Consider the following 25,775-nt stretch of genomic DNA (forward strand, 5'->3'; position numbering starts at 1 on the left):
TTACTGTCTGCAAGAGAATTCTCACTTTGTCACAATCTGATATGTAACAAGGTGGGAACAGTAAACTGAAATAATCATTGACATACACTACAGTACAGTAAACACCATAATTCAAGCTTGTAGAGTTTTTCTCCATTCTGCATCACAGCACTTTCTTTCTAGTAAGTCTGAAAAGCTTAGTCGATTAGCTGGTTAAGGGATGTGTAATTACAGCTGGCGCTAAACTCTGCATTGAAGCGGTCCTCCAGGAACAGGACTGGACACAGCTGTCCTATCAAATAAACCTATCAAAATAGTGAGACACTGAATCGCTGGTCTTTAAATGGTCTTAAAACTGTCTTTTTGGGTAGCAGTGAAATTACCCCTTGCATTACATTCTTAATCATATGGTGTGATTTCTGTGGTGGAAACGAGAGCATATCATTGTCCAGCTGGCTGTTTATGAGTTTTTGCAATATTGTAACACCTTGCTCATTAGCATTCAGAAGAGCCTTCAAATTCTCTCCTCATTCATCTCATTAATTGGATCATCTGACTGAAATTACCATCATCAAAAAGCAAATTATCCTATAAGTATGTTGACCAGATGCCACTTTTTTTTTTTTTTTTGCCAGAACAGTTATATATGGGATAAATTTCAGACCAATCCAGGTCTCAAATAAAAAAAAAGGGACATCTGGTTCAGCTATACATATGCTTTCAGTTTGAATTTAGACATTTTTACCCCTCCACTTATCTGCAATTACAAATATAGCTAAAACTGCAAAGCTCACTATTTTGAATACAAAATGAGAATTCAAATTCATTTAATGACCATGTGCTGGATATTGAATACACGAAGCTATGAAAACCTCTGTAGTTTATGTCTTTCATATTTGATGTACAGTATGTGTTTGTGATGGCTTTTGTTATTGAATTAGTAACAGTGTTGACCTGAGATGACCTCTGATTTAGTATGTATTGTTTCTTGTAAGATTGCTTGGCAGCCTCCACATTGCATTGTGATAATACTGCATCCATTATTCAACATCATTTCACACTATGTACTGTATCATTCTGCACTGAGCGTATTAAACAGGAATCAATGTAATAAATTGAACTATTTACTACAAAATTGGACATCCTGCAAAATGACATCGCAAATAAAATGAGACATTAAGCTTTCTCTAGTGAATGAATCACTGCATTCAAGGAAAAATTATGCTGTTTTCTGTGTTATCTATCTATTATTATAAATTAGATGAAGATAGGTTCAAATTTTAATTCAAACTAAAGGTTACAGATTATTTTAAAGACATTATAAACACCCCACCACTCTCTTATGTCTCCGCTTATGTACAGAATGTGATTTTCACAGTATGTGTGAAAGCATGCATGTTATATGTGAGGCCATGCATGCACAGCAGGGCTCGTGTGAGTGCATTTGCTTTTGTATGTTGTGTATAAAGAAAGATGCATTAGGAACTAAGATTAGATTTCATTTAAACTAATTGCAAATGCAATTAGTTTAAATATTTTTCATAACGGCATAATTAACATTATAGTAAACACCGTCTTAGTGTTTTGTTTTGAATCACTTTCTGGGATAGATAGGGTGTTAAAGTGTAAAAGTTTGCTCTCTGACTACTTAATAAAAAAAAAGTAATTGCAAAAGATGGCTAGAGATATTATGGTGCGTCAAAGCTAAAACTGTCATGCAAATACTATTGTTAACGTGAAACACTGCTGTTCTATTGAGTGAATGTATGTTTGTGAGTGTGTGCGCACATTTGTCTCTGTGTGAAGGGGGTGTGAGTGTGTGTTTTATGTAATGTAGCATGGTCTGTTTGGTAACAAAAGTGGTGACACTGAAAATTGGGTTACCATGGAGACAGAATTTTCCCACTTTTTTGTGCTCATGACAGACTCATGCAAACCTCTCTTCCATTTCTTCTTTACTCCTTTATTTCTTAATTCCTTCTTCATTTATATATGAAGTTGTGCATATTTTGTGATGCTGTAGCTGTTGCCTTACTGTATTTTGCACTCGGAATTACAATTTATTGATGTTTGTTAGTGGATGTGAGATGTGGGAAATGAAATGTTTATTGTAAAATCAAAACAGTCCAAGAAAATTAGATCTTCAATAGTCAACATGAGCTTGTGTCAGGTGCCAAAGCATATATTTTGTGTATAGCTCTCTCCTTAAAAGAAAATGTGTCTAAAATGTATTATCTGTTCTCAGTTGTAAAATTGTTTCATTATGAGCTTTCTAGATAATTACCTGCGACTCCTTTCAAGTCAGTTCTGGGCTTTCATTTAATAAGTAAACAACTCCTAATTTGACCCAGTTTAACTCCGCATTAGGGCTGATTTAATACAAGCAAATAAGTGCTTGTGTCTTTGAGTGATTCACACGCAGTATAAAAGATTTGTTAAATGATTGTTTCAGATACTCTGGGGCTTCAATACTGCTTCCATGCCCACACTTAAACACAAACCTGTGTTTTCTAATTAGGCAATGAATTAATGAATAGAATGGTTAGCTAGCAGAAATACATTCTAGAAAACATGCATTTGTTTGATAATTTTATCTAAAGCAATTTACTTTCCATTCAAAATATACATGTTATCAGCATGCTCGACCTTGGCATTCTCTACTGTTTGAACCACTGGAAGTTTGGAAGTTTTAGATTCTGCTACTGTAAATGTTCTGAAACATTTGTTAATGTGTTCTGTATATGAGATGATGTATGATTTGAAAAAGAAAAGGAAAATCTTTCCAGCCAAAGCAAATCAGAGTTCCCTTTGAGCCATGAATTTGCATTATTTGCTCAAGCAAGCAGATAATGGGCATAGGTTTCCAAACTTAGATACACAGACATGGATAATCACAATGGACCTGCTGTTACAAACAGTAAAGTTTATCATCTCGAAATTTGCTCACTGGACTGTAAAACGTCCTTTCCCAGCCTATTCTGAAACATGATTGGCTGGCTGAGGGAGACAAAAAATGCTGGGGGTAACAAAAAGCAGCAGTATATTACGATGTATATGAGTTTAGATACGTCAGATCCACTTTATAGTGGTTTGCATGCTTGTATTCAGTTTTATATCTTCAAAATCAATGTGTGGAAAGTCGGTTGTCAAAGTGGGTAATTTCTAAATATGAATATATTAGTATATAAAGGTTGACCGTAATTATAATGCTTGTGAGGACAAACAGCAAGACAAAAAACGGTCCTGAGGCACAGCTTGCGGCTGCATGCCTGTGTGTTTATGCTAAATGGTTAAATGATATATATGTTAAATGGTTTTGTAGTGTTACATCATATTGAAATGTAGTTTCCTGGTAACCATAAAACAGTGGGCTGACTGGTCTGTGTTGTGAATAGCAGTATAAAGTGCTACAAATGCTTTAAAAAAAAAAAAAAGTTAAACTCATCTTAATGTTTGAAATAAGGTTCAACATCTCTATTGGAGTAGAAATGCATCATTTTAAATATAGTTGTTGTTTTTTGTTTTTTTCAGGGGGCACCAGTGGCAATTCTGACTCACTCAGTACCCTCGGCGAGATCAGACATGACTAGGTCCAGGTGGAATCTGTGGTGTTTTTTATTAAGTATTTTCTGTGTTATTTTGGGGGAGAATCTTCAAAATGAATTTCAATACAGTAAACTGAACACAGCTTAGAGTATTGTACTCTTATTGTCAGGTAAAGGAATCAGATGGTGTTGCATTTTATGGATTCTGTGGTAATCTGCTGAACTTTCTGTGGAGCAGATTTTGTAAGGTTAGACATGACCAGAAGGCAAATACTTTTTTTTTTTTTTTTAAACCCCATTAATGGTGCAGCTTAATTTTTTAAAGATACAGATATTTGCATTAAAATCCACTTGGCTCAAAAATCTGAAGGGACACGTGCCTTCTGTACATCTATACTTAAACACGCGGTCATAATCTTAAGTTTAAAAGACTTTAAATAGACTTGTCAAGCAGTTTCCCCTTTGACTGGGTGAATGATCTTAGAGCATAAAATCATTTGATTTAATTGCATTAGTTGAGGATCATAACGGCTCCCGTGGATCTCCTACAGGGAAATTACACAGCTGGGAGCGTCTGACTCATAACGAACCACCAATTTTGGCGCAAACGGAGCAAGCCCAAAATCACCGTTTTCATTGAGACAGACAGGAGTCGGTTCGTTGAACTGTTTTGCTCTTTTTAACACGTGGAGGCGTCAGTGAATGGGACATTTTGCAGGTTTTGCAACACCGAGCGGGAAAATGACTTGTTTACTGAGGCGTCGTGTGATTGAGAATTTTCCATAGTTTTGAGGCGCCCATCGTGCGCAGGGACTGTTAATGGTGCTCATTATCATTTGACTGTATTCATGTGTGTGATGGAGAGAGAGAGAGAGAGAGACTCAATCTACCATCTACTCGATTCACGGAGTGCGCGTCTGAGAGCAATGGTCTGTAAAGTTGGATGGAAATATGAACGCGCCTCATAACCAAATGATTTCTTTAATTAGTTAAGCGATAAGACTAGTCTGTTTGCATTGACAGACAGTAATCTGTATATGAAACGTATGTCTGTGTTTAATTATAGGTGGAAAGGTAAGAGAATTTAGTTGAATTTGGCGCGGAGCGCGTGGGAGGCATTGGCGAGTACAGTCTCAATTCCGCGCTGAGATGTTAAAGAGCGTACACGCGCTCGACAGTTTGCCATGATGTCTCGAGTTCAGTCGATGGTGTCGCAGAGGAATCTCTATCCAAAATACACCTCATCGACGTTTTAACGGCTGAATACGGCGCGTTACTGTTGTTTTCTCCAAAAGGATGCGATATTGACGGAATCCCCCTCGGAGGCGGCACACGGACCTGTTCCACAAGCTCCACTGCGGAAAGCACTCGAGTCTCAGAAAAAAAAAAAAATTACAGAAATATTAAGGTGAAAAATCCATGTTGTCGTTGTATGTCGTTTTTTTCCTTTTTCTGGTTAATCCCTGTAAGGAATGGACTCGGTAAACACAAGGACACCGGTGGAATTACGCCGTTAAGAGCGCTGAACTTGACGGATTTGTTTATAAAGAAAGATCAAGGTTACACGATGAAGACTACTGAGGACGCGGTTTAATTTCTTGACTGGTGTGTTGAAAATGCATAACGGGGATATTAGGTGAGTTGTTCTCTTTTTACTTTCAATAAAACATCAAAAACGTATTATTTTCCTTACCAAATGTGGGCTGGCTCTCTCATAGCCAACTGGGAGTCGTTGGAGCTTCCCGTTGACGAAATCGTCGGCTTATTTTTGTGACTGGAGAAATTATTTCAACCGCCTTGATGCGCAACACCTGCTGCGCGAGCGAGCGCCCTACATAGACAAACCCCGCGCGCGCGTGAGGGGAATACCTCACCGGCCGTTATTTAAACACACCGGGTCTCTCACACACCTTTTAACCGCTGACTTCACTCTCGAAGCTCACTGATAGGTGTTGTTTGAAACATGGTTGTGTGTGTGTTGTAGTCAGCCTCTGAGGTGACTTGGTTTTGTGCGGGGGAACCGTTACGCTTCCACGCAGATCAGTTTGCCCACTCGCGAAGCCTTTTGGTGTGGCTTTTCTCTTGTAGACTACTGAACACGAGCGATAAGTTATAGAAATACACTAAATAATGAGTTCTGTCATTTCTGTTGACCTGGTGTAAGGATTTTGGTTGACTTTTTTTCCAGAACATTGAACACTTAAGCTCCTGTCAAGGTGGTTCGCCGAAGGTCTGGGAAAAAAATGCGCCGAGAAACGCGCCTTCTCTGTGAGGAAATCTTCGTGGATCACATTCACAGGACATCGGTCAGTTTCACAGATGGCACATTTCAACCACGGCGAGTCTTCTTCACTGACACCTCGTGACACGCAAGGTAAGATACGTTTTAAATATTGAACGTTTTGGTAATAGGTGTGAAGCGGCTTGCAGGGAGATCCGACAGGGGGCGCCGTTGTTTCGCGGGTTCGGTCTAAACGGGGAATGAGGGACTTGCAGATTTGGGTGCAGTCACGTTGTCCAAGCACATTTTTGATGTTTTCCTCTTGCTTACAGGACCAGGCCTGAAATAGTCTTTCCTGCAATGGAGGATACATTTTTAGAAGCTGAAATATTTCAAAACCGCCCCCTCCCTACCCACACATTCATGTATAGAGCCACTTGTACACGTCTTGATAAAATGACCTTAACTGAGCGCCCAGATATATACACAGCAATGCATTCTTACATTTGCTATATTGGGCCAACTCTTGTGATGCCTTAGGCCAGAAACATAATTTAATCAAATACGTGAACGCAGACATTAGCCTTTGGCTAAGGCGCTGCCCTGTTGAACGTACTTAATGCGCTCTTGTGGTGGTACCAAACCTCAGGATTCAAGTGGGCAATGGAGTTACCTTCAAAATTTCTGGCATTAAAATGAAATTTGCTATAATATGTATTGACTTGCATAGCAAGATTTTCTTCAAACTGTTGCTCTTTCAGTAACTTTGACCTGAAAGAGAAAAAGGACTATGTAATACCACAGCTTTCTACACATTTAGTAAACTCGCTGCATTCAAATATTAGGTAGAATATATGAGCATACGTGCTGGTCAGAAAGAGAGATGGATGGGGGAGGAGGACCTAGTGCAGGTGCTTATTTTGAGAGTACTCGTAACTATTGACCCCTCCACCTTTCCACACAGTCAAACTCAGAAATCCACCCACAACCTCCCCATTCGCCTGTGAAGAGAAGTGATCTCAGCGGTGATATTCCACTAACAGCTAGCCGATCTGCACTTGGCACTTTATGCTGTGGTTTTGAATTATGAAATATGGGCTGTGACAGACCATCAAAACTGTGGTTGGTACTTCCAGGCATATACTCAAACCTCACTCGTACAAACACTCCTATTGGCAAGATGTTTTTGGCAGCATTGCTTAAATTTTGATGCGTAAAAATCCATGGGTCTGTTTTTGTATGTAAGCGAAACGAACTGTCTTTATTTTGATCCTTGGCTGCTCTTCAGTTGTATCCTGCAAGCTTAGGGTGAAGGTGATGTCTAATGTGACTGAAAGCATTACACACCGTTTACTTGAAAAACGTCCAACAAATCTGACAGATGCACATGCAGAACGAGATGCAGAGTGATGCACTGCATTTGCAAATGCTAAGTGCTAGTCCAGGGGTATACTTAAGGGCATGGTAGCTTTGCTGGGGTAGCTCTGTGAGTATGCCAATTATGGACGTTAGCAAATATACTAAATGAGAAAGTTACAGGGGTAACAGAGCACAACTGCCTGTCTCTGGAATCTCTAATGTGGTCATTGAGGCATGCACCACTTTTGAACCCTCACAAACTACCAGTGCAACCATCAAGAAAGCAATTAGGCAATTATATGATTGGCACTAATTAGTATGCTTCACAATACAGCTGAATGTTTAAGCTGTCAGAAGCAAAACCCTCTTACTATCTGCTATAAGTGTTTGCCAACAATTGAAAACGCATCAATAAATTATTAGTTTGTCAAGTGTTAAACAAGTCTTTGCTTCATTTATTCAAAAATGACATTGTAGGAGGAATTATATAATGCATCAGGCAGCAACAGTCATCCACTTCTGCTCATGTATGCTATATCAATGTTGTGATTTATAAAATTACTAATAAAAATCAGTATATTAGCGTCTGTGTGTGTGTATGTATGTGTTATATATATATATATATTAGTGCTGTCAATCGATTAAAAAATGTAATCACGTTAATCAGTCATGGACTGTGATTAATCATGATTAATCGCAAATTTTAAATACTAGGATTTACCTGTAAATGTGTTGAAAAAGAAATGCATGACACACTAGTCAGAAACAGAACCTTTCACACTTCCGCCAGGTATGAGACATAATCCTTATTATTCTTTTGTTTTTATTCAGCCATTACCCAAGCCACATCGCTTCAATCCCAGTATACATTTACCCAACTATTATCAAAAGTATTTCTAAATAAATACAACAAAACATTTCTTGCGACCTTACGTGAAGTATTATGACAAAATGCATTATGAAGAAGAATTGGAGCTAACATGCTTCATAAGACAGTTTATGAGATTAATAGTGCACTTTTTCTCAGAACTGACTTCAAACCACCATCGAGTGTTTGTAATAACTTCCTTTTACGATCACATGTGGAATTTGGTCGTTTACTGTTGTTAAAATATGCTATTTATAGCCTTTTATATCGCTGCACAAATTAGCATTTCAGACATACACATTCTCAAGAAAATCACATACAGACCATATCTATCGTAATCGTGTGTTTATTATCTTATATAATCTATAGTGGCTGTTGTCATGTTTATTTCTGCTGCTCTGCTGAAACTCACGTTGTTTGTGATGTTATAACCGCCTCTCCGTTCTTAAGTTGTCAGGGATACATTCCAAGTATAATACACATTAGTAAAAGGATCTATTTTAATTTTTATTTGTCTATATACACTTTTGGCGGCCGTGGTACATTATAAAAGTAGCCCAAAAAACCGCAACCCGCCACGGCTCTGTAATTTTTCCCGCGACTGTATTTTCAAACTAAACCACTTGTGCAGCTATCGTTACCCTGGCAACACTGGTGCTGTACCCTCATCACACAATGATAGATGACCTTCCGCGCTGCGATGATGGGAAGAAGTTGGGGTCAAACCTTATCAAACGATTAATCTGTGTTAAAATATTAACGCGTTAAATTGTTTTGATTAATCGCATGCGTTAACGCGTTAACGTTGACACCCCTAATAAATATATATATATGTATGTACTGCATCCTATATTGCATCCTTAAGAGACTATATGGAGTATTTATACTTTCAAAAAATGTCACATTGCAGGACTTTTTAAAAAAATTAAATGCAGATAAAATTCTTAAAATTGTGCTGATGTTGAAAATGTTCATGTCCTTATAATTTTTCTACTACCCACATGTACAGTAAGTATTTGCAATGTATTCCATCTAATATTCCAATGTAGGACTTTTTCTGTTAAGCTGTGCATTCATGAGCTTCTGCATTAAGCTTTGTCCTTTGTTGAGGACTGGTGATATAAAATGGTAGTATTTGTAGTAGCTGATGGCAGCACATTTTTATCTCATCATTCATTGCTGAGCACCCCAAACATACTTCCCAAAATTCAAGCTGTGGAGACTGTAGGGTTTATTTCACTTTATTGATTTTTGTGTCATGATGAGTATTGATTTTAAATGACATGCCCTGGCACATACAGTGTATTAAGAGACAAACTGACACGATTTGATGATGCTACTGTATATATGCCCTGCTTCTGTGTTACCAATGACATTTTCAACCAGAGTTAAATAAGAAACAGGATATTTGGCTGTACTAGTTAATATATTTTTGTTATAATTCTCAACATCATTTTGAGTACTTTTTCATCTGTGGTTATTAGCTATGGCCCAAGGTAGTCTGTGAATGAAATGGAGGTGCAAATATGACTGATGACTAAACTCCAGGGATGAAGCAGGTGCATCCAGTGACATTTCTGAGAGTGAAAAGTTCAGAGTGAATTCGATCAATCTTGCTATCAAAGCATGTTTGATAGCAAAGTATCTACCTTGATAAAAGAAGCCAAATGAACAGGAAAAAAAACTATATCTTTTTTTTTAACTTAAAGGAATATTGTCAGTCATTCACTCACTGTTTAGTCGTTCCAAATCTGTGCGGTCTTTCTTCTTTGTAACATATAAGGAGATATATTTGAAGTATGTTCACACTGCTGTTTTCCTTACAGTGAAAATGAATAGGAATAGGTGCCGATTGAGTTTTGGAGTGAACTATACCTTTAAGCCATAAGTACAGTTTCCTTAATTCCAAAATTGACTTTTACATTCAATCTCTTGAGACTGAACCATCTTTGAACCGCTGACATCAGCGCACTTAAATTTAACCATGTGTAAGCTGTTCTTCACTCATGAAGTTATAATGCACTCCAGCTTACTCCAGTTAGTGCAAGGTTTCATCAATTATTGCTATAATTTAAGAGACAGCTACACTAGCCATCTGGAATCATTCAGGCATCAAATTCCGCCTAGAATCGTAATAAACTATTGAAGAGACCTATCAATTAGACGGGCCATTTAAATGCAACCACGATGACATATTGTAAGACAGTACATCAGAGTAAATTGCTAATAAGTGAACCACTGTTCCATTCAACTGTTTAGGCTAATTGAAAAGTATTGACTTGAATTACTTGAATTGAAGCACCATATGATCTTAATCTTTAAAAGCTTGTCTTCCGGATTCGCTTCCCAGTCCCCCTCCACTGAATCATTGCGTGCAAAGGAACAGGCCGAATGTAATTTATGGATATGCGTTATCTGATTTTGGTTTATTGAGATCTGGTAAGCCTGATTTGTGAGACTTGGCGTGTTTTGCATCTTTTTAAAAACTTCTCCTCTTAACAGGGGCTGAAGCCAGGAATGATGGGAGCTGTAGTCTGCTTGATGGTCTTATGGGCTTTGCTGGGTTGGTCGCAGGCCGCAGAGAAGCCTCCATCCCTGAGTGTAGCTGTGATACTGGGCCAAACCCCCACCGTATCCGAATCAGCCCTGCGTCCGGCTCGTGGGATAGGTGCGCCTCTGGATGTGACTGTTCTCAGCATCCAGGTGAACCAGACGGACCCAGGAAGCATGCTTGCACACCTGTGTGAGCTCATGTCCCGACAGAGACTGCACGGGCTGGTCTATGGAGACGGCACGGACCAGGAATCCGTGGCACAGATGCTGGACTTTGTTTCCTCTCAGACTTCCATGCCCATACTGGGAATCCATGGCGGCTCTGCCATGACAATGGCCGAAAAGGTAAGCATGCAATACTCCCTTGCTGGCTCTATGTGCTTTATTTGTCCTCGACTTGCATTTACAGCAACCCACCGCAGAATATTTCATCATATCTGGCATCAAACGGATGTTTTCCACCAAGGCCTAAACAGAAAGCTTGATTTCAAATATTCAATGCCATGTTTTGGATTGTCTAGCTGTGTGGCATTAAACGAGACACAATTCAGATACCTGACAGATTTTCTTTATCAGTCATGCCATCTGCATCAGATATAACCTGACGGATTGCCAGTCTTCCTGTCACTGTCCCTCTGTCGGTCTATTTGTTTCTGCAAAGTTGGCAATGAGCTGTGTTTATAGCAAAATTGGTTGCAGTTGTGTGGGTGTGACAGAAACCTGCGGCCGGGGTAGAGATAGAGCTGCCTCAAAGAGTTTAGCATCGAAGCAGAGAAAGTTTTTGATTGCAAATGGACTCATTGATGCTGTCTTTGTTTTAAGTTAAACATTAGTGATTTTTTTAAAAATTCTTAATTCATTATCAAATGGATACATTTGACTATTAGGCTATTGCTACACAGTGTTCATCCACATAAACTGTAGAAACTTCTTGTAGACGACCATGTCATCCCATTGCATCATCTGGCTGAGTTCACTTCAAACTATCCTTCCAAATAGTGATTTGATAATTTTAGATGAACGCACAATCCCTTTTAACAGTGATGAAATACAACCACAAAGTAAGTGGATTGTGCTACTTTGTCAAAGCTCGTGGTTAGAGATGTTTCTCGCTTAAACCGAACAATGATTTTGATGTTTTAATTCTTATGTAATGTGCGTTTAGTTTTTATGTGATTAGTAGATTCTTTTTAAGTCCTGTTTTAGTTTTGTTTTACTATCTGCTTATTGTCTCATTGTATGTATGACAAGTTATTTGTGATGGCAAGTGTATATATTGAAAGTTGCTTAGAATTCATAAGGTTCAGATTTTTCATTATCTAATTTCCTTCGAGCGACATCCTCCAACTTCGTATTTGACACATTAGGCCCCGGTGCTGCTGTAGAGCTTGGAGGGTAATAATTGAAGAGACTCTTCAGGAGGGAAGCGCTGCTTAGGGAGTCAAATGCTGGGGCTGATGTGAATGAAACTCAAACATTAAGAGGCCCCCTGCTTGCTGTCTCCCATAACACTTCTCATCCCTTCTTTAAATCATCTCCCAGAGTTCCTTTTGATACCGAGGCTGATACAGCCTTGGCTGTATTGGCTGTGCAATAACATGTCAAGCACAATGCATTTCCAAGTCTGAAATAAACAGAAATAGAAAGGCAGAAAATATCACAATTACTGTCAGATCATTTCACATTTAATAAGGAGTCAGTGAGATTTCTTTAATGTGTCTGTAGGAAAAGTGTCTTCCACTTGCCAAGGCAGCATTTATTTGATTAAAAACAGCAATAATGTGAAAATACTATTCACAATTACACTCTCAGAAATAAAGGTACAAAAGCTGTCACTGGGGCGGTACCTTTTCAAAAGGTACAATTAAGTTCAAATATGTACACTTTAAGTACTAATGTGTATCTTTAAGGTACCAAAATGGACTTTTAGGTACAAACATGTACCTTTTGAAAAGGTACCGCCCCAGTGACAGTGTTTGTACCTTTATTTCTGAGTGTACAGTAACTGTTTTAATACAAGCATGGGAATGTTTTAATACATGTAATTTATTATATATAATTTATTCGTGTGATGGCAAAGCTGAATTTTTCAGTCATCAGTGTCACATTTGGTGCTCACAAAATATTTATCACAGTTAAGAATGTGTAGTATTATTTTCCCAATATTTATCTATATGAAAGTTCAAAAGAACAGCATTTCAGCATTGAGTTGTAATAGAAATCTTTTGTAAAATTATAAAAATTTTACTGTCACTTTGGATGTTTAATGTGTCTTTGAATAAAAGGCAGGTATGAAGGCATGTATGAAGTTTCTTGCATTTAATAGTAACATTTCCTTAAATAAAATAGCAAAATATCAAGTCAAATGTATTTGCACATAAATGAAGGCTTTTTTAATTGCTTTAATTATTTATATAAATAACATCTGACCGTTACATAAAGGTTGGCTTGCGATGTTTCTGGTCTCAGTTTTTCTGATTAGATTGAACAGAATAAAACCGCTTCAGTGTCAAAGTAGGTAAATGTGTTAACTGTGTTAAATTTAATGAATTTAGTGTTAGACACATTTAGTTGATTTAGCACTATAGAACACTTGGCATCCTGAATTGTAACTTTTGCATACGTGATGCTATTAGCACAGGCATGGGCGACATTTGAGTCTTTAGTCAGGGGGGGCAAGAAACGAAAGCACAAGAAATCTTCTTCGGATGTATGCATCAAAACAATGCCATACCATATTGCAACGCATCAAAACAGTCAATACAGCGCAGTCAAGAATAACTTAAAGAGGTTGCCTGCATTTACTAAACTGTGGGGCTTTGACTCTTGATGCTGATTTGAATTGCGACGCTTCCCGTTTGAAGTGGCCTTTCATTTTTAACCAAAAATGTGCACGCTGCTTTTCTGATGTTAATCTAAGTTTCCTGTGTCACTTGAAATGTGTCTGTTTCGATTAGTTGTTACTAAAGGTGAGACACGTGAGGAAAAAATAAACGATCAGTTGTGGGTAGGCATGGGACGATAACCGGTTTCAAGGTATACCGCGGTTTCAAAACCACTAAAATTTTCTGTTATACCGTTCCTGCGGAATGCGCAGTTTTTTTTTACGTGTCGTCAAAGACGGAAAGTGCAGGACTCCCTTAGTTGTGAGCAGTGAAGAGCGGAACGAGTCACACGACCCGTCCCCCTCCGGATAGCGGTCAGTGAGAGTCACCTATGTGTAGGATAATGGCCGCATGAGGTGAATCCCTGGAACTTGTTCCCTGTCGAAAAGGCGAAGTCTGCCGTATGGGTATTTCTCGGGTAACGTAGACGCAATGATGTTCCGTACAGATGACGTTTTGGCGCTGATCGCTAAATAAATATGTCCAGGTCGTACACAAACGATATATCTGTGTCGTCTTCATTTCTCCCTCTTCCACCCTCGATCAAGACGGTTGTTTCAGTGTTGAAATAAATACTATTTGGCTTGCTACCGAGGCAGATAACATACCTAATTAACTAGCTAAAATCCTCCCTCACGTTACTTCACAGAGCAGGGAATAGCAGACTAAAGTATTACGTTTCTGCGATTTAGTACAATCAATTTAAGCCCGGCTCACACTGTGCGATTTTGGCCATGATTTGGTCGTCTGAGACAAATTTTGAAAATCATAAAAGATTCCTATAATCCTAGGCTAAAATCTGTAGTCTTTGATTGCTGGTTTGACATGTTCACCGACAGCCGATTAATGGCTGTTGCGATCAAATTTCACCTCAGACGAAATTCTGGCAGTGTCAGAAGATTTGGCGCACAGTCCTGCAGTGTGACTACCCCTACGATGAATGTCAAACTGTCTCCGTTTTTCAAGGCAAGCTATGAGCAGAATTAATGCTAGAGATTTCTTCTATCCGCCATAAACTCCGACGCTCCCGTCCTCCGCTCACGGAATTCATCTGATGTGTTTCTTTTCTATATAATCACTGGTTGCGCTGCTGTTTTCATATGGGCGGGGGTGTAGAGCTGCATACACTATTCTTAAATACGCCGGTATTGCCGCCGTTCATATACTTTTCATGACAGCCAACATTTCGGTCCCGCGTGCAGTGCAGTTCGCAGTCACTGGACGTGTATAGGATGATAATGTAAAACTTCGGACAAGTTTTCTTGCGCACACCCGTTTTTAACTCGTCATGACTGTCGTACAGTCTGACATTAATGACAGCTGAGATCCCATAGTGTGACATGATCATCATGTTCGTGCAGTCTGATAAGTACAATCCTAAAGGACTTTTAAAAAATCGCACAGTGTGAGCCCGGCTTTAGCTGGTGTCATGTCTATAATTTTAAGCCTCCTGCCATTGTTTACATCTGTTCAAAATCACGTCATTTAAAAAAGAAACAAACTGCTGGCTCAGGTGTCTTTGCCACTGTTTGAGTATTATATGGACTAGAGAGACCATGTGTGTGTGTGTGTGTGTGTGTGTGTGTGTGTGAGACACAATCGCGCACTCTCCTTATGTGTATGTGCACACATATTTGTACCTCACCGCTCATAACTTGGACTGAAAGATGAATGTGTAGAAAGTGAGCATATCTCCAAAAACCTTGTTGAGCTGCAGGTTTAATGACTGCATTTTTTACAGAAGTTTTTTGATTTATGTTTTTGATTATTGAGCTGTAGGTATAGGTTAAGTGACTGCATTTAAAAAAATAAAATTTAGAAGGTTGTTTTTTTTTTTTTTTTTTACAGAAAATAATTTATGTTCTGATTATTGTTGAGCTGCAGGTAATTTTAATTAACAAGACTTCAATTATTTATATTATTTTTATTTACCGTTCCAAAATGTTCTATATGTTTCTTAAAAATAAAATGTATTGTGTTCAGTGGAAAAAACTTTGTTGTTTTTTACCCAGACATTTAAAAATAACACATTTTAGAACTGTAATCGCAATACTGTGATACCGTGATATTTTTTTTATCTAAGGTTATAATACCGTCAGAATCTCATACCGGCCCATGCCTAGTTGTGGGACTATTCTGCGATAAATCGCATACTATTCATTTCTGAACTTTCCGTTACTGGAAATGAAATTACTGGTTGATATGTCGCAATCTAAATAAAGTTAGGCTACACACGCTTTAAGTCCGTGAACTAGATCTTGTTCAGGACGTGCGCTGTCTGTTGAAGTCTGGTTCCAGAATAAATCACCGAGTCATTTTTGTCCCATCCATTGCTTTGGTTATCACTGTTTCAGTCACTGATATTTCAAGAATGAATCCAGCATAAACATGGGGATGTCATTCCATGCAACGTTTCTGTGTCCGAAAAACTAAAGTTTCATACAAATTCTGAATGGATTATAGCCTAGAAAGCGCGCTCCCATTATTATCACTAAAAGCATCTCTCATCTTAACTTAGTTCATCGCGAACTCACAAAGTTCCGCTATAATCAATGAAGCTCTCTAAACTACACAATGAATCTCTTATTTACATCACGTCCGAACTTATGAGATGATTCATGAGCGTGCAAAACCCTGGCGCTTTCAGCGGTGAGTGAATTCTGAAAACTCTAACGTTTCTGATTGGCCATTGCTTTAAAGAATTCAACAGAAATGTCTGTGATTAGCTACATTGCTCAACTCTGCAAAAACACGTTGGATTGTTTGCCAGATCTTTAATTGCTTGTGCTTTCGTTTGAGGGTATTTAGCACCGTCTAGTACCCCATACAACCAGTCCTGGGATGACATCGGGGATTCCATGACAGACGATATCATTTGCCCCCCCCCTAATGTCGCCCATGAGCACAGGACTTACTTTTCTACACATGTTTATCTTGCCAAGTTTTTTTTTTTTTTTTTTATCACAAATTGTATGAAAATTAAAGAGTATAACTTTACTATACTCTCAGTATTGCACAAGTGGATTTTGTTAAAAACTGTGGCTGCATACTGCATGTACATTTGTAGGTAGACCCGTCTCAATTATCGATTATCCATCTCTTAACTGCAGCACCTATTATATTAGTCATCTTTTTCCCCATGAAACGCAAAAGAAGAGATTTAAACAAGTAGGAGTTAGACAGAATCATTTAAAGATTTTTCAAAATGTGTCCTTTTGTGATCCATGGAAAAAACTACAACTTTTAAGTTTGGAGTGACTTAATAATGCCATAATTTTAAGTTTTGTGTGAACTATTGCTTTAGAATGTTTCAGAATGGCCTTTATCTCTATAGTATTATACATCCTTTCGGTCTTGTACTGCTGTGTCTCTTGGCCTGCTTTGATCAAGTTCAACTGCATGTCTTTTTGCGGTGTACTCTGGGGGGAGCGTGAATGTGTTTTGAGAGTGTGTATGTGAGGGTCCTGGAGGATGCTTCGCTTCACTGTAAACCCAGATTTTCATTAAAAATGAAGGTGCCGGGACTCATCTTTTTATCCATGTTTCCACCTCTGATATGGGAAAGAAAGGGCAGGGAGCAATAACGCACTCTGACGGGGCAGGACTGAATATTCAATGAGCTGCTTTGTGGTTTGCATGTTCAGTTTCTGGAATGGGGTCTGGGCATATGCGTTTAGGGTCTATATGAGGGGGCAGAGAGTGAAAGAAAACTGGAGGAAAACAAGGAAAGAGAGCCAGGCCTGAAGAGTTAAACACTAAAGCTGTTTTCTGCCCCATTGAAGCAGCTTTTATCCCATCTGTATCAGAGAGGTGCATTATGGGAGAAAAGAACAAAATAGAGGGGCTGAAAGAAATTAAATATGTAACATACACTTACAGGCGGACGTGTACAGCCACACACAGTCCTTTTTCTTTTTCGCTTATCCATCTCCCACACACTCTCAAATTTTCTTGTTATTCATTTGACAATAGACTGAGGTTGCACTGGCACATTAGATCATATGATGTCATCAGCAGTGCCAAATAATTGCCTGCAAAAAAACACAGTATCGCACAGAAAACCCACTCGAAGGGTAAAAGCCAACTCGTCTCCAACAAGCTTATAAGACACTTTGCTGATGTCACTGTGACATTAGTTTGATGATGTCAGCTACAATAAAACTCCCTTCACTGGATCGGTTAATGTTACTTAGTTTTATGTTGTGGCATAAAAAATAAAAAAGGTTTTTAAAAAAGCAACTTTATGATTGAAAAAGTGTAGTTTTAGCACAAACATTATGCCGGTCCTATTAGGTAATTTTTCAGTTAATACTTTTTCAAATCATGATTTGCCCCATCATTTGCCCAAATCATTTGAAGTGCCCCTATTATGCCATATTTAAGGTTCCTAGTATTGTTTTGGGAGTCTCCTACAATAGGTTTGCATACATGCAAGGTCAAACAATGCTTTCATTTTCTCAAAATATGCGTTTAATATCACCTAATTTTCCAACAATTTTCAAACGATTCGTTCAAAGCAGTTCTAAGATTCAGTTTCTCTAAAAACCCTCCTTTCTGTGAGCTTGCTCTGTTTGGTCAGATGGCCCAGTTTGTTGTGATTGGTCTACTGCTTACAGCCCATGTCGGAAACTATACACCCATTGCCATATTTCTGTATTTTGAACACTCGATAGAAAATGTAAACATCTATTGTTTGTCATACTTACAGGTTGAGGATTAGTGGAGCCAGCTAGTCCAAATAAACCGGGTACTGAGCCATCTTTCAAGAGCAAGCGGTTTGTGAATACCGCGATCAACTCCCTGAGATTAGAGAAGCAGTCGTCAGTAAAATGACTTGTTCGCGACTGGCCAATGTAGAACATAGACTGGCATTATGCAAATGTGTTACCCTGCATAGCTGTCATGGGAGTGGGATTCAAAATGACTCGATTACGCTGTTCAGAGTTGATTATTTCTTTTGGGAGACGACTAACTTTATTTATCATGCACTTTTGGCTTTACACCTTGCAGAGGGATTGCATTCACATACAGCTACATTACACACTGCATGAAAGGCAATATTCAAAATGGCCGTTATGCATTTTTGCAAGTCTTTTTCTTTCAGTTTTGATCAGTTTAACACATTCTTCTTGAAAAAAGTATCAAGTATCAATAAAAAAATATTACCTCAAACTTTTGAATGGTAGTGTATCTATTACTAAAATATTTATAGCACGAAAATATTTTTGTGTCATTTAAGAGGTCAGTTTTTATTTAGCTTAGAACAGCATTCTGTCATTTTGAAATACTGTGCCAGCTTTTACCTTTACCTGTGTTCCTACATTCCCAAATGCCCCCAAGGAGGGATCACTACAGCTTAAGTGAAAGTCCTGTAAAAGCCAAAATAAACTTGTCCTTCGTTATTTTGTGTGATGTATCGCTGCGCTTCAAGCAGACACCGAAATAAAGTTACAATGGCGGACCTAAGCTGGAATGTAATTTAAGATGCTTTACAAGACTCCGGAATGGTACACAGTGGACAAACGATCTGCCATCGCTCAATGCTGTATGATAAATCCTTCTCTCTCCGAACAGTAGCGCCTTGATGGCCACCTACTTATTTTGGGCTGTGCCACAGTGACTCACTGCAGTTCTTAGATGCTGTTAGATGGATTTGGCTTACAAAGATATGAAATTAGAAATTAATTTACATTTGGTTACTGTCATTAGGAGACTGGATAACAAATCTCTCGCCAATTCAGTGTCACTTCGAGTCAGGTTACAGGGAAGATCCCATACTGTATGTGGCACTTTGAACTATAGGATCAGATGGAGCTTTACAGGTCTTTTTTTAGAAGATAAAGCTTTCAGACCTCTGTCAAGTTTCAGTCTGTCCCCTCTTCTTTTAATCTCAGCAATCCCTCTATATGTGATCCTTCCTTCTCCCCATCTCTCTCTCTCTCTCTCTCTCTTTCCCGTTCTTTTATTTTCTTTCTCTATCATTCTTGCTTCAGGGTTTATCAGAAGCGAGGGTCTACACAAAGGATCCCTCTCCCTGGCAGACCACCAACATGTCTCTCTCGTCCTTACTTATTTTCTTTCTTCCTATTCCTCTCGTCACTTCTTTCCCGCGGGTTGTAAAGGACAATCGGCTAACATGGAGATTGGTGGCTGCATTCAGGACCGAATGAGGTCATTTTCCCTCTTAGCGCTGCCTTCACTGGAAATGACAGTCTATTTGGGAGAAGAACGGGCAGAACAACTCGGAAAAACCTTTGAAAGCAGCTTTTAAGGGCTAAGTTTAGATTCCCTGTTCCACAGCTTTCTGCGTTTTGTGCGACACTAACTTTATGAATATTGTATAGTGAAGTAGACACACAGGCTAATTCATTTAGAGTGAAACGTTAACCTCATAATTTCTACTGTTTTTCGGATTTGTCTTGGGCCAGAGGCTTTTCTTTGTGTGTGAGGGTGAGAGACTGAATTATAAAGACATCCAATGTGAGTTCGAGAGATTATGTTAATCTGATCTTTTTTATATGCATCAGGCAGCTTGAATTGCCTTTCAAAACAATAAGTCGCTGCTATATAAACCACCATTCAGAAGTCTGGGATCAATGTGTTTTTGTGTCCAAAAATGTTTTATTTTTTTTTTTGGAAAAAAATTAATAGGCTACTTTTCATCAAGGATGCATTAAATTAATCAAAAGTGTCATAAGGCATTCATAATGTTACAAAAGATTTATATTCTAAATAAACGCTGTTCTTTCGAACTTTCTTCAAAGAATCTTGAAAAAATGAATCATATAATAAAGAATGTTAAGAAATAAGAAGATAATGTTTTCTGAGCAGCATATCAGCATATTAGAATGATTTCTGAAGGATCATGTGATAATAAAGACTGGAGTAATGATGTTGAAAATTCAGCTTTACTATCAGGAATAAATTAAATTTTAAAATGTATTAAAAGAGAATGATTATATTAATTTATCAGATTTCACGATTTGACTTTTTACTGTATTTTTTAAACAAATGCAGCTTTGGTGAGAATAAGAGACTACTTTCAAAAACGATAGATAGATAGATAGATAGATAGATAGATAGATAGATAGATAGATTTCACAGCTCAATATGTCAGCATGCACCAGGGCACAGCTAAATATGCTTTTTAATGTTTGATATTTCACATTGAAATTACATAAATGCTAATCTAGAGGCTGTGCCTTTATTTATTTCAGGTGCTGTTTCATAGAGAATGTCCATGTTTGGTCATAATGGTCTAGCAGTCATCGCATGATCAAAGACTGCCTGGCGTAGGATTAGATGCAGAAATGTGTAGCTGTTCAAAGCGCTGGGCCACGGTAGCTGTGTGTGGGACTGATCACCCCTTATGATTCACTTCCATACTCTGTCTGTTCAGGCAGGATTGCATTTCTCACTTTTCTGTTACCAAACTGTATGTCAGTACATGTACATTCTCCAGATCTCTCTTTTTTTTTTTTTTTTTTTTTATAAATCAGGTTGGGAAACAAAGGAAATGGTGAGATCCTACAATATTAAAATGAAATATTCCAGTTAAATCCATTTACTGTTTAATGTTTTTGAAACAATTCTCTTATGCTCACCAAGGCTGCGTTTGTTTTATCAAATAGAGTAAAAACTGTAATATTGTGAAGTATTACAATTTTAAATAAGTGATTTCAGTGTATTTTAACATGTAATTTATTCCGCAAAGCTGAATTTTCATTGTCGTTACTCCAGTCTTCAGTGTCACATGATCCTTCAGAAATGATTCTAATATGCTGATTTGGTGCACAAGAAACATTTCTTATAATTACCACATTTGAAAATGTTTGCATTGCTTAGTATTTTTGTTGAAACTCTGATACATTTTTTCACAGTGTGTAGGATTTTATTCTGACAGTGCTGAGAATGCCAGTGCGCAGTGCTCCCATTCTTTGTCTTCATTAGTTTACTCTGTTGAACAGTTCTGACTAATAAATTACTACTAGGGGTGCACCGATCCGCTATTCAGTATCGGTATTGGCTCCGATACTGGCATTTTCTGCCGGATCGGGGTATCGGTCAGACGAGGCCGATCCAAATACGATATTGTGTGTATACTATTGTGTTATTGTTAAGCCCCACAAAAGCCACAAACACATTATAAAACACCGTAAAGTTTTCATGCACTATATTCCAAGTGTTCTAAAGCTGTTCCATAGTTTAATGTTAGGTTCAGATGAATATTTAAGTCAACTTCATGTAAACTCTTCTCTCCGCTGTGGCTGCCTGTCATCTTCCATTCAGCGTTCAAAAAGCGTGCCGCGTTCGGTTACTATAGTTAAGACGATGAAACGCTCTGCAAGATTATTAAATGTTCCTAATATTACACTTGATCTGTAAATAAAGATAGGGCTGCCACTAACTACTATTTTTATTACAAAAAATCAACAATTTTACTTAAGAATATTTTATTAAACCAAATAATTTCTATGAAATCCTTTTTTTTAAAGCAAAAGTAAAGTGCAACATAGAGTGCAAGAAGCAAGTGTCCATCTCATCTGAAATCAAAGTTCAGTATTCTAGTGTAAGAATGACAACATATCCACATGTTCTAGTCTACTAATAATAAAATTACAATCAAAATCATGTTTTAAAGGAGTATTTACCAGAATTTATTTAGGAGAAAAATGTAAATGTGCAGTATTTTTTTTTTTTTTTAAATAAAATAAATTAATTGGAGATACTTTTGTTTATTAAAATTGAATGGAACCATTAAAATGGAATCCAGAAAATAATAGAGAACAGAATTTGGTAAAGATAAAACTGTAAAACTCAATTAATTAGAAAGGCATTTTGATTTAATAAAATTTAATTTAACCATTAAAACAGAGTATAGAAAAATGAAAATGAGAAAAAAAAAAAAAAATGAATTTGGAAATAAAACTGATTTCATAGGGCCCTATAATTATAATAAAAACATTTTTGTAATAATAAAAATAGATGCAAGTGAACAATAGCCTTTAAAATGACTTAAAATACATATATAATAGCAATGAGGCAATAATAATCAGTTCAAGTAAAGTACCAAAAGCAAGAAATCATATGGTTTTATTGAACAAAATTGTTAAAATACATAATGTATTATAAACAATAGAGCTAATGTACATTACGCATTACAACAAAGGCCTGCAGGGGGCGCCAAAGGCCTGACGATTGTTTTTACACACTACTGTGCGATCTAATCCTTGTTTAATATTGACCAAGCACCATTTAATTCAAATGTCCACTTAATCTTTAATATTTGGCCATTTCTTTAAGACAGAAATGCTATAGCCACTGTAATTAAATGAATATGTGGACATCAAAACGTGTAAACTCAGAGTGAGGGTTTGAGCTTTTATTTTCAAACCGCGATGTATTCTCCTGTGTTTGCGTAGATTTATAAACTATTTACCTTACAAATCTGATGAAATGGCGCACGTTGTGTTCCCAGATGAACGTTATAATAAACCCAAACTCACACCAACATGCAGAGATGGAGTTTGAGATGCTCCACACATGTAAATGATAACAGTTTCTGTGGAACTACTGTTGTGTGACGCACATACTTAACCAACACGCTTAAATAATTAAAGCGCATATACTCTATTAGAACTGCATCGCATATAATTATTTAATTAAATCGTAGCGTTTGTGAATTCACATTATGCTTAATTATGTTTAATATATCATGCAGCCTTGGAAAACAGTCTAATAATGTGTTTTATGGATTCTCGTCTGTGAAATGTGCCACTTCCGGTATTTTGCCGGTTAGTTGACGCGAGCAAAATGAAGTCGACGATTTAAAAAAATCGAATAGTCGACTATAATCGACGAATAGCGACAGCCCTAAATAAAGATAAATGGTTTTGCCTAAAAGGACTTTATCTTGCAGGACTTTATCTTCGTGCTGTTTTCAAAATCATGTTACTTTCTACCAGGTGTCTGACTAGAGAGCTCTATGTTCTGAACGAGCACAGTAACTGAAATTTAAAACCGTTAAAAGAAAAGGCTCAAACTATCGCACAGATTTAATACACTACGCATTAATATCTCTTCACTTCGTGCTTTGAACTTTTTCTGTGCGGAGCGCTGTGACTCCGTGCTGCTTCAAGTACATCATTCTGTGCACAGGATGCGCATAAGCTCTTTGTGCCACTCTGTATTTGGAGCTTTTCGTATCATAATACTTTTGCACAGTGAAAGATTATTAATAGCCTTTCTTGTTCGTCTTACCTATCATATGTTTCTGCCTCATTACTGTGCTATACATTTAAAAAAAAAAAGTATTTTAATTTTACTCTATACATATACATATACATATACATACACAGTGCCCTCCAAAAGTATTGGAACAGTAAAGACAAAATTGCTGTTGGCTGTGGAGTCCAGACATTTACAAATATGATTAAAAGATGAATAAGAGACAAAACTACAGAATGTCACATTTTATTATTGGGTGATTCAACACATAGATGTTTTACCAGCTAAGAAGTTCAGCACTTTTAGAGTTTCATCCCTCTATCTGATGTGAGCATAAGTACTGGAACAGTTGCCTCACAGGTCTTTCTAAGTGATCAGCTGTGTCCTGTTGCATTAATTCTTCAGATATTAAAAGCAGGGAATGTGTCGTATTAGTTATATCCATTACTTCTGCATTCTGAATCTTGCATTTGATGATGACGCGCACAAACCAGGATGAAGATGAGGGAGCTGACTTTGAGAGAAAAGCAAGCAAGTTGGATGCTAAAAGAAAAGAGGAAGTCAATTAGAGCTCTAGCAAAAACAAAGGGCATGGAGAAATCAAGAGTTTGGAAACCACCAGCGACACCAACAACCAACAACGACTTGATCGGCTGAGAAAACAACAGTAGTTGATGACAGACAAATCATAAAAGCTGTGAAAATGAACCCTAAAAAAACGTCTATAAAATCACCAACAACTTCCAGAAATCTGGGGTGATGCTCTGACAATCTACTGTCCTCAGGAGACTTTGACACAGAATTACAGATGCTACACAGCAAGATACAAACTTCTGACCAGCTCCAAAAATAGAAAGGCAAGATTAGAGTTTGCAGAAAAGCACAAAGGTGAGCCAGAAGAGTTTTGGAACTGTGTTTATGGACTGATGAGACAAAGATGAACCTTTATCGAAGTGATGGAAAAGCAAAAATGTGGAGGAAAAAAAGGGAACAGCAATGATCCCAAGCATACAGCCTCATGTGTAAAGCATGGTGGAGGTGTTGTCATGGCATGGGCATGCATGGCTGCCTCTGGAACAGGCCCTCTCAACTTTACTGATGACTTAATGTATGATGACAGTAGCAGAATGAATTTGGAAGGGTACAAAACCATCTTGCCTACCAATATTAAAGAAAATGCCACCAGATTCATTGGGAAGTGCTTCATATTGCATCAGGACAATGACCCAAAACACCCTGCCAGTTCAGTCAAGGAGTTTATAAGGGCAAAGAAATGGAAAGTCTTAGATTGCCCAAGTCAATCTCCAGATTTAAATCCGATTGAACATGAATTTCACCAGCTGAAGAGGAGAGTAAAGGCAGAAACTCCCCAAAACAAGCAGCAATTGGAATTGGCTGCATTAAAGGCTGGGAAAAGCATTTCAAAGGATGAGACCAAGAGTCTGGTGATGTCTATGGGTCACAGACTCACTGCTGTGATAGTGCGCAAGGGATCTGCAACTAAATAATAGCTTTTAATCTTTTATATCTGCCTTATGTTCAACTGTCCCAATACTTATACTCGCATCAATCGAGTGGGATGAACTCTAAAAGTGCTGTTCTTTTTATTTGGTAAAACATGTATGTGTTGAAACGGCTAATAATAAAATGTGACATTCTGTAGTTTTGTCTCATATTCATCTTTTCATCATATTTGCAAATGTCTTGACTCCACAGCCAACAGAACAATTTTGTCTTCACTGTTTCAATACTTTTGGAGGGCACTGTATATAGTTTTTCATTCATGTATTTAACAACAATACAAAGAGTAATGTATATCGTTTTACCAGATTTAGTCCTACACTTATTCACTTTTATTTGTTCCCCATAATGTTTTTTTTTTTTCCCCACTAATTTTAGATTTTATAAAATTATTGTGCACTCATAATTTTTCTAGAGTAACTTTCCTGCTGAAAAAACAAAACAAAAACAATAGACACCATCACAAAATTTGTACTGGTTTTATTGGTTATAATGGGACTTGTATTGGTTTTAATGGAAACTGTAATGGACCCTGTGGGTCTCTACTGGTAATTGGACACCTTCTATTGGTGGCTTGATAAAACCAATAAATCCTAATGGAATATGTCCCAAAACAC

The 25,775-nt window shown here is 37.7% G+C and overlaps 1 protein-coding gene across 3 annotated transcripts in view; it reads left to right on the forward strand.

Moving 5' to 3' along the window:
• The first annotated feature begins 4,045 nt into the window (after positions 1-4,045).
• The window catches only part of grin2ab (glutamate receptor, ionotropic, N-methyl D-aspartate 2A, b), a 97,978-nt gene continuing 76,248 nt past the window's right edge, over positions 4,046-25,775 (forward strand). For 2 of the 3 annotated variants that reach the window (XR_009273054.1, XM_058788749.1), the window contains exons 1-3: positions 4,046-5,160; positions 5,713-5,898; positions 10,475-10,870. Coding sequence is in view for 2 of the 3 variants with exons in the window: in XM_058788749.1 (XP_058644732.1) it covers positions 10,490-10,870 (381 nt within the window). In the remaining variant the exon portion in view is untranslated. Of the gene's footprint in view, positions 5,161-5,286; positions 5,593-5,712; positions 5,899-10,474; positions 10,871-25,775 lie in introns of those variants that run through there. The other variant, XM_058788758.1, reaches the window with a different exon arrangement.

Source organism: Onychostoma macrolepis, chromosome 01 (genome assembly GCF_012432095.1).
Source record: "Onychostoma macrolepis isolate SWU-2019 chromosome 01, ASM1243209v1, whole genome shotgun sequence".
NCBI lineage: Eukaryota > Metazoa > Chordata > Actinopteri > Cypriniformes > Cyprinidae > Onychostoma > Onychostoma macrolepis.